Source organism: Electrophorus electricus, chromosome 4 (genome assembly GCF_013358815.1).
Source record: "Electrophorus electricus isolate fEleEle1 chromosome 4, fEleEle1.pri, whole genome shotgun sequence".
In the NCBI taxonomy this organism is placed as follows: domain Eukaryota; kingdom Metazoa; phylum Chordata; class Actinopteri; order Gymnotiformes; family Gymnotidae; genus Electrophorus; species Electrophorus electricus.
In genome coordinates this window covers 1,696,874-1,707,136 of record NC_049538.1, presented here as the reverse complement: position 1 = coordinate 1,707,136, position 10,263 = coordinate 1,696,874, and the positions used below count along the sequence as shown (strand labels likewise).

General features: G+C 42.5%; 1 protein-coding gene across 1 annotated transcript in view; it reads right to left on the bottom strand.

Moving 5' to 3' along the window:
• Positions 1-472: 472 nt before the first annotated feature.
• The window catches only part of LOC113567827 (IgGFc-binding protein-like), a 37,373-nt gene continuing 27,582 nt past the window's right edge, over positions 473-10,263 (bottom strand). Inside the window, exons 42-55 of the mRNA XM_035525067.1 lie at positions 9,479-10,043; positions 8,750-9,348; positions 7,977-8,532; positions 7,544-7,740; positions 6,891-7,100; positions 6,425-6,613; positions 6,037-6,326; positions 5,480-5,751; positions 5,001-5,120; positions 4,720-4,904; positions 4,437-4,597; positions 4,025-4,270; positions 3,523-3,682; positions 473-577 (exon numbers count right to left, since the gene is read on the bottom strand). Coding sequence (XP_035380960.1) covers positions 473-577; positions 3,523-3,682; positions 4,025-4,270; positions 4,437-4,597; positions 4,720-4,904; positions 5,001-5,120; positions 5,480-5,751; positions 6,037-6,326; positions 6,425-6,613; positions 6,891-7,100; positions 7,544-7,740; positions 7,977-8,532; positions 8,750-9,348; positions 9,479-10,043 — 3,855 coding nt within the window. The remainder of the gene's footprint in view (positions 578-3,522; positions 3,683-4,024; positions 4,271-4,436; positions 4,598-4,719; positions 4,905-5,000; positions 5,121-5,479; positions 5,752-6,036; positions 6,327-6,424; positions 6,614-6,890; positions 7,101-7,543; positions 7,741-7,976; positions 8,533-8,749; positions 9,349-9,478; positions 10,044-10,263) is intronic.

Sequence of the window (10,263 nt, the reverse complement as noted above, 5' to 3'; positions counted from 1 at the left end):
AAGATTGTTGAATTAATCAGAAAGATTAAAGTACTAAATAAAAACTGGTAAATCATTTAATCAGAGAGATACACTAATTGTGTGTTTCTAGATATGTTCTTTAAGAGCAAATTAGATTTTAATTCTATTCACTCAATGTTTGTGCTCCAAATGTCATCAGAAAGGGTCTGGGTAGTCAGGAGATCCCCAGTGAGACTGTAATGTGCTCTAGAAGTTAACATAAATAGGAAGAGGATGACCTTATAAGGACAAATGACATCAAATTTGTCAGAGTATTATATTGTCATGGCCCTATTATGGCAAAGTGCAATGGAGTTGGGATATTAGTACAGAGTAAAGCCGCATTTCATTTGTTAAAGCCTATAACCAGGAACTTTTACTCCTCGCATCCTTATTCTGCGTACTGCATGAGACTATTGAAGAACACACACTCCCACTAAAGTTAAATGTGGTAGCAGACCAGTGTGATGGTTCATCTTGTGCTTCTGGAGGTCCAGATAAAAGGCCCCACAGAAATGGAGGTGTCATGGATGTCCACAGACCTGACTGCTTTGTGGTGGTGTCCATTGTAACAATGCTGTAAAAAACAAAAATAAAAACCTGTTCAACTGCTCTTTAACACAAATATCCAATCGGCTAATCACATAGCAGTCACTCATGAATTTAGGCATGTAAACGTGGTCAAGATGATCTGCTGAGCAGATCAAACTGAGCATAAGAATGGGGAAGAAAGCTGATTTAAGTGACTTTGAATGCGGCATGATTGTTGGTGCTAGTCAGGCAGGTCTGAGGATTTTAGAAACTGCTGATCTACTGGGATTTTCACACACAGCCATCTCTAGGGATCACGGAGAATGGTCAGAAAAAAGAGGGAATATCCGATGAGCAACAATTCTCTCACAATTCAAGTTCAAGCACAAATGCCTTGTTGGTGTCAGAGGAGAATGGCCAGACTGCTTTGATCTGATAGAAAGGCAACAATAACAAATAACCACTCGTTACAATGGACGTATGCAGAAGAGCAGCTCTGAATGCACAGCACATAGTACCTTGACACAGATGGGCTACAGCAGCAGTACACCACACCTGGTACTACCGCTTTCAGCATAGAACAGGAAAATGAGGCAACAATCCCAAAGCTTCAGAAAAACTGTACAACTGGAGACTGGAAAAAACATTGCTGAATCTCAATTTCTAGTGTGACTTTAGGATGATAGAGTCAGAATTTGGTATAAATAATATAAAAGCATGGATCCATCCTGCTTTGTATCAACAGTTCAGGCTGGAGGTGGTGATGTAATGGTGTGGGGGACTGTAACGATTGGCCACCCTTCTAGCATCCCTGTTTTAATATTTCCCTGTCGTCAAACTCTTGAGGATCGCATTAGAAATATATTATGAAATACATATTATTTATCCTGCTTGTTTATAACTGTCTTAAATGAGACCAAAGAACAGTTTTCAGGAGACATTTTATTCAATTCTATTTACTGCTGAAGAACCTGAATTTTGCAATTTAATCAACCTGTAGAAGTGGAACACCATTTTCACCCATAAACAGGTTCATAGTCCATATGGGATGAGTTATGAATTTCATGTTGAATGAAAACCATTTAAACCATTTTAACACAAAGAAAATCATTCCTTCTGCATTACTGTGATTCACACTACTGAACAGTTTTCCAAATATGCTTCCTTCTGTATGTGGATGCTTACAAAAAGTCCTTCTGATGGATTGCTTACCTGTTCATCAACTCAGCAACTAGGGTTAGCTAAGGTTGCAATTAGCATTAGGGTTTTTCCATTGCTCCATAGCTCAGTTCTGATGCTCACATGCCCATTGTAGGAACATTTAGTGGTGGAGGAGGTAAGCACAGGCAGTCTGACTGATCTGCAGCTACACAGACACCTTTCTATCATTGCCCGCATTAACATTTTCAGCAAGCTATGCTACAGTAGCTGTTCTGTTTTATCAGACCAGATGGGCTAGCATTAACTCCCCACACACATCAGTGAGCCATGACCATGTCAGCCCCCACCCAACACTTAACACACTTTAGGGTTGCTCTATCCCAACTCTTGATATGTACCATTGTAATGAGATAATCCGTGCTATTTGCAATATATGAGAGAGACAGAAACTTGCATTGAGGTACATGAGATTTCAAGAGAAACAGGACATTTTAGAGAGAGGTGCTTCATCAACTGTTCACAGATAAGATCCAGAAAACAGCTGTGGTAATAATTAATAGAAAAACATTGTCTGGTCTGATGAGTCCCGATTTCTGCTGTGACATTAGAATGATAGAGTCAGAATTTGGTATAAACAATATGAAAGCCTGGATCCATCCTGCTTTGTATCAACAGTTCAGGCTGGAGGTGGTGATGTAATGGTGTGGGGGACTGTAACAATTGGCCACCCTTCTAGCGTCCCTATTTTAATATTTCCCTGTCGTGTCTTTGTTTTCCTTTCCTTCCTTGTTCGGTTCCTTGGTTTTGTTTTCTCTGCCTCTCGTCTGTTCCTCAGTTCTAGTGTGTGTTTTGGTTGTCACTGTTATGTTCACCTGCGTCTAATTAATCCTTGGTTGTTCTGGTTATTTAAGCCCTGGGTTTTGTCTTCTAGTTTGTCGGTTATTTTAGTAAGTCACGTTCCTTCAGTCATGTTTATATTATACTCATAGTATTGTCGTCGCCATTGCTTTTCAGTTTACTCCGGTCGTGTATGATTTTAACCTCAGTGTTACCCCCTTGCCTCGGTTTATTTCCCTTCGTGCTTGTATTTCCCTCATTTAATAAACCGCCTCCTGCATTTGCATTCTGCCTCTTGCCTCATTCCTGCTGGAATCGTAACAGGGACATTTTCTTGGCACACTTTGGGCCTCTTAATACCAAATAAGTATTGTTTAAACATCATAGACTACCTGACTAACTGGTTTCTTGAACATGACTGTGAGTTCACTGTACTCAAATGGCCTCCACAGTCACCAGAGCTCAATTGAATAGATCACTTTTTGGAGGTGGTGGAATGAGATGTACAGCTGATAAATCTGCAGCAACTACATAAAGCTGTCGTCAATATGGACCAAAATCTCTGAGGAATGTTTCTAGCACCCTGTTGAATCTGTGCCACAAAGAATTAAGGCAGTTCTGAATGCAAAATGGATCCAACTCAATACCAGCAAGGTGTATAGACATTTAAAAAAATGTAAAGAAATAAAGACTTCCAAAAAAAACCAACCCCAAACATTCTTTTGCACAAGGCCCAATTAAATATTTCCTTTTGAAACATATTTCACTGCAATTTTTGCTATTATTGTTGTTGTTGTGGTGGTGGTGATGTCGATATGGCTGTTGTTATTATTATTAGAAGTAGCAGTAGTAGTATTAGCACTTCAATATTGTACTATTACTAGTACTAGCATTAGTATTTCTATAATGTATTTCTTTGTATTTCTAATGTATTTCTCATCCTTACTCTGTATTTAACTGTATGATGCATTGACAGAACATGTCAGAACTCACCATTGCACAGTTGTTGTTCTGCAGAAGGCAAAGGTGAATGGAGCAGTGAAGGAAGACCTTGTCAAAAGGGTATTTGTCAAAGGCGAACATCTTGAAGGAGAACTGGGCTGTTGTGGAGACACCGTTCTGAAGGACTCGCACTGTTTTATCTTCTGGACACCTGGAAATATTTGGCATAATTGAAATGACATGTACAGGCAGATTTCTACTCAGTTAAACTGACTAAAAATAGAAAATGTGATGGCAATGTGGGATACTTGATTTGCTGCTTAGCTCTGGGTTTGCCAACTTATGCTATATGAATGGTGATGTACAGTGTTTGGGAGATCTCCTCTCATGGAGAGTATGGATCCAGCCTCAAATTAATAGACCTGACTTAATCTTTCAGTAGCTCCTTAATATTAGAGACAGATGTGTTGGTGCTAAACTCTGCAGCCTGTAGGTTTCCAAGAACCAGAGTTGGGAACCCCTTTTATGAGTACAGAAAGCCAAAGTGCCTTACTGGTTAATAATAAGGTCCCAGCGGTCAGTATAGTTGTGGTAATTCTCAGGGGTGGCCCAACATGAATCAATCACTGTAGCAATCTGATGGCTGTCCACCCCCTGGACAATCACTGCCACATAGATCCTCTGGTCGACTTCTACGTCTGCTCTGCCATTGTAAGGGTGGGAGAAACCAGGATCCTGATAGGGAATCATTCTGACCTGGTACATCCCCACACCACCTTGAAGGGTCTTGTGTACTATGCTGTAGAAAAGTACAACCATAGATGGATTAATAGCTGGCAAAAATGATAAACAGTGACATCCACATAAATATGTACAAGTTTATTTTGTAAAAGCTGTTCGACAGTTCACATCTTTGAGATTTCACTGGGCATTTATGAGAAACCCCAGGCAATAATATATCTCACCTCTGCAGAGGGTTGAGTTCTGTTGCCATGGTGATTAATTGAGTGAGCTGGTAGATGCAGGAGAAGTGCAATTCCAGAATTTTCCTTCTGTTAATGGGGTTTCTTGATGGGTTAACGTTGCCCTGGACAGTGTTCTCGTAGATGAAGTGGGTGCCATTGGCCTGTAAAGATTTTTATTTTAGATAAAATTTGTAACATTTATTGTACTATGATGTTTGTGCCACAGATGTGGGTACCATTTTCAAAATGGAACAGTAGCCTGTATGAGTAGTTTTTATTGTACCATGAGGTTTGTGCCACAGATGTGTTTATCATTATCAACATGGAACACCAGTCTGCCATTCTGGACTGTTCCTCTGCAGCTGGGGTCATTCAGGTGCAAGCTGTTACCAGGAACACCAGCTTCAAAGAGTTGACAGCGGGACAGAGATATGGTGCCAGAGCTGCCCTCACACACTTCAATAGCATCTAGAACAAAGCGAGGAGATATGGAAAAAAATTAGCATCAGATACGATGTTGCTCTGAGCACAATTCCACACCAGTGTATTAAAATATGTATTTACCATAAGACTCGGGGTGTAGTCTAGATTCATCCTGATTACAGAAGCAGCCATAGACACCATCTGTCTCCCCACACCACTCATCTTCAGTGCAGCTCAGCTCCTCACAGGGGTCCACCCACACTAATCAGAGGAAAAATCAAGAATGTTAAATAGACAGTGGAGTCAAGATTTTGTTTTCTAATAAATGTGCCAATGAAAATGTTTTCATATATCTATAATAATCATCTCATTTTATGTCATAGTTTTTAAAGAAAGTGCTTCACACAAACACATAAAAATACTGAAAGAAATAAAATAATAGTAAAGCTTTTTATAGCCTGATATCAAGCACTTCAGTAAAGCTTAAGATATATATGCAGAGAGTAACTATAATAGTCATTGTAATAAATATGAAAAAAATCTAAACAATTTAACTTAAATACAAATCATTTAACTAGAAAAGAAAAACTATGAAAGGGTTAACATATAGCAAAACTTACAGCAAGACAGTTCAGAGCGCCAGTCTGAGATCTGGAGCTGCATCATGACACAAGCAGCCTGATAGGCCTCCACAGCTGAACACAGCATGTCACTGGTTGATGGGTAGGCACAAAGGTCATACACACAGGAAGTGAAGTAAGGGGCAGGGTTGACATGGCCATGGCAGAGGTGGAAGGGTCCACTGGTGTTAGTGATGATGCTGCAGAGGTCAGAGTACCTCAGTCTAAAGGGACAAGTATTAGGATCTGCTGTCTGGTCAGTAGCACCACACCTGGAAAAAAACACAGAATGGTCAGGGACTTTACATGGGACAGTGAAACTGAAAACTGAATTTTACTTGGATGATGTTGTTTCAAAATAAAGTAGTCTCCAGGATTTGCTCTACATATCATGTTTATTGGAAACAGTTGCTGAATTAGTCACAGCAACTGTGAGTTCCTGCACACATTGTACAAGGACACATTGGTACACATTGTGCACCTGTATCTGTGTATTGTCATTTCAAAGAATGCATTTATTGTTCTGTTTTTTCCAGATAGAGTTAGAATGTATCTACCCTGGGCTGCTGGTGTTTGATTTCCAGCTGTTTCCGAAAGCAGTGTCATTGGGTGCCAGAGCTCCGCTGGGCAAAGTCTTGTCATCTGTTGGGTCTCCATTATTGTTTCCACACACTCCACAAACAGATCCACGGAATCTTGGGCCCAGTCTCACTGAAAGTGTAGAACGACCATCAAAGTACACCAGGAGCTTACTTGATGCATTCACAACCACAAAATTTAGCTCCTGATGAACTTCTGCCAGATAACTGATTTGAAAAGCAGATGAATTCACAATATTCCCATCAACCTACAAAGGGGAAAAAAAAAAGTTAATAAGAACAGAGAGATGGAAAAATATCAGAATTTCACAAGCAGGGGAGCACAATGCATGATATTAATTAATACCTTCACTCTCCCATTTTGTCCAATGGAAATCTGTGTGTGCTGAGCTCCTTGACTTAGCCACACATCCACTGCAGACACAAAGGACACGGCCATGTTCCCACGGTGTATGTTGGTGGCCACCACACGGAATCCCAGCTCATTATTATCCACATACCCACAGGTCTGAGAAATCTCATATGAACAAGTACCCTGGAGAAAAACACATTATTGAACTTTACAGAGTAGTAGATTTCAGTTCAGTTTCATGGCTCATTTTCCCCGAAATGGAAGGCCTTCATGGATTAACCTCCACTAGAGTAAGATTTTAGCCATGTTCTTTTTATTTGAGCTTTCTATCCATTTTATATGATTGTGTATTTTTGATTGCTTTAGTACATATATTACACATTTATGATTATATCATCTGCTTTTTTAAAAGATAGAATCATATTAATGAAAAGAGAGCCATGAAGCAGCTCATTCTTGCCTGAAAGGTGGCCAGAGCTCCATCAAAGGTGAGGTAATGGGGGTCCCCCCACACCATGCAGGAGGACATTTGGCTGTAGCAGCCACGCTGGCCATTCCTGACTGCACACTCCTCAGTGGGAGAGCAGGAGGTGGAGAGGCAGCGCAGGTCATTAGGAGCAAAGCACTCACAATGTTGAAAACATCCTGGAGTCCAGAACTGATTGCCAATCTGGAAAAAAACACCTTGGATTTACAAAGCTGCCTCAGAGCACACCAAACAATTTCTCTCCTTTGGACAAAAGAAACCAAAGTGGATAAGTTCAGCCATTTTGCACAACGCCATGTTTGGTATAAAACAAATGCAGAATATCATTACAAACACCTCACAGCAGTCATTACAATAGGAGATTGAGTAATGATGATTTGGGCATGTTTTGCCAGAAGAGGGTATAGTCATCAAGTCGCCAAGGTGACCAAGAAGTGGATTTTATGCCAAAGTTCTTTAGAGAAATCAAGAGAGCAGGTGTCCCAGAGCATTGACTGCAGTGTTATATATTGACTTTGGTGTTATATATCAGTTTTAGGATCGTTCACATTTTAGAACAAATTGTCATTTAGTATAAATTTATTAATGTACTTGCAGATTATTAATTGCAAAATATAGGAACCCACATGAAAGTAGAGTCCATTGTACAAGCAGCCACACTGTTCCACTGGTACACAGAGACCTCCACTCCTCACGAAGCCTTCATTACAGAAACAGCCCTCTGAACATGTCCTCTCACATACAGCATCAACGCTGCTGGCACAGGTTTGCCCACAGTCTCTACCACACAGCTCGTAGTGGCTGTTCATGGGACACTCCACGCCTGAGAAATTTAAGACAGAATTAAGAAACACATTGTGCTGTATCACCCTACTGTGCAACAGTAGATATACCTCAATAACAGGTGTATAACGTCCCACATACTGTGAGAATTCTTAAGAATTTTATATGGCTGTATGACAGACAATACATCAGAGGATCCCTCATTTTAAACCACATAAACTTGCAAGACAGTGCTCTGCAGGCAGGCTCTTTCCTGGTTTGCACCAAGTGACTTACGGCAGGTCGTGTTCTGTCTCCAGGGGTAGATAGTTGCTTTGGCAGACTGGCAGGCACTGACATAGGTTTGGATGGAACGGCACAGAACATCGTTACTGTACCCAGAGAGGCAAACATCAAATGCACAGTTGTTGAAGTAGGCCTCAGGACCCACATAGGCATGGCAGAAGCCGAAGGGACCCTGCCTGTCTCTGAGGATCTCACATTGAGTCCGTGCCCTAGTTTGGTCTGGACATGATGGACAGGAGTCTCCACACCCATCACTGCACAGTGTGTCATTCTGCACTTTCCAGCTGGCTCCAAACTGGGAAGCTGAAGTGCCCAGTGCACCTGAACGCGTGAGGAAATCGTCACGTGTCTGGCCATTGTAGTTACCGCAAAGACCACATGTGACTCCACTGTAATTTGCTGGCACAGTGATGCGCACCACCCATGAGCCATCATAACTCACACTAAGGCCAAAGTCAGTTGAAATGAAAGTGTTCTGTTCACTGGAGTAAATGGACACTCGGCCAGAATCAAGCAGGACAGGAAGGTGCCTGGTCTCGTTATCAATCTGATGAAGAGAAAGCCCAACCATATAGATTATTACAACATAGGGATGTGCCTCAATATATGATGGCCTTATAACCATTCCCCCATGTTCAACATGTCTTCCAGTGCATAATATTTGCTTTCATCTTCCAGCTAGTATAAGGTAATTAATAATGTACGATGACCATTACTTTCATGGAGGATCTCCTTAATCCACCAGCTGTGGCTGTCCTCCTTACCTCAATAGTGCCATGCATGTCGCGTGAGATGTGCAACAGATGTCCTGAGACATTGACGTAAACTTCAGCAGTGATTGAAACTGGGAGTCCATTCCATGCTTCATTCCTTGCTGAAACCTGGAAGTACGGTAGTCGTCGAGTATTATTGCATACAGTTGCCAGTATGTATTGGCATGTGCCCTGGAAGTCAAATGTGCGGCCATCGAAAGAGATGTAGTGGGGGTCCCCTGAAGCAGAGCACGTGGCACGGGGTTGAGGATGGCAGCCGAATTCTCCCCCAACAATACTGCAGGTTTCCTGACCGCTGCAAGATGATGGGACACAGTGAACTAAACCTGTGGTCCCGTCACAGTCACACAAAGACTGGCACTGCTCGCCATACCAGAAACGCTCTCCACCCTGCCTGTAGCGCCCTTCATGGAGACAGCCACAGCCCGTGGGGGGCACACAGCGTTCTCCACTTAGCAAGAGCCCATCGTTACACTGACATCCTTCCTGGCAGTGCTGGGTACACAGGAAGGGGAATGATAGACTAGGGCACGCAGCAGGGCAGGAAGTGCCACACAACTCATAGTGGCTGTTGACTGGGCAGGGGAACTCTGTAATCAAAAAGAGATCTAGTTAGCTTTTGGCTGTTCGAAATACTTTATCAAGTGTGGACAACTACTACGCAGTGATGTACTATGACAACAAAGATTAGTTTGTTTTACACTGTTGTCCAGTACTCACCACACTTTGTGATATTTCTCCATTCTCCCACTCTAATACCATTTTGCTGGCAGAGTACAGAGTAGCCTCTCAGCACTTCGCACAAGGACTCTCTGGCTCCCCCGGTCTGTTCCAGTGAATGGGTGCAATCTGCTACCCATTGCCTAGGGTCCAGGCTGCTGTGACACTGAGCAAATGGTCCACGTGCTGAGGCCATGATGCTGCAGTTCTGTGTGAATTGGCTGGTATTCTGATAATATCCCGTTTGCCAGATGCCTGCGGACTCCACGCAGTAGGCTGAGAGGGACCCATCTCGCCAGCTATCCCCAAACACCCGTGAGTCATTAAGCAAGACTCCGACTGGGCTGTAAAACTCGTCTGCCTGGTTGCCATTCAAATTCCCACACAGACCACCAAGTGAGCCATTGTAAGTGCTGGGTGCAGTGATTCTGATTAGGTGTGGCCAGTCTGCTCGCACAATTACACCAAAGGTTGTCTCCATAATGATACCTTTCACACTGCTGTGGTAGATAAGGATTCGACCACTGGCAAGTGCGAAGGGAAGAGAAACCACTTGTCCACTCACCTAGGGGAAACAATGTTGGCAAGAAATGGTTGATTATGATCAAGATCCTAAAAAAACCTGTAGCCCAGCAGCTAAGGATGGGCCCGCTCGTTGAGTCTTTGGGCCCCCTCGTTGAGTCCTCATGTGGTTTCTTCCTCAAGCTCTAGGAAGTTTTCCCTTGCCACGGTCACCCTTGGCTTGCATAGTGGGGGCTTGGACTCAGACATGTGTAAAGCTGCTT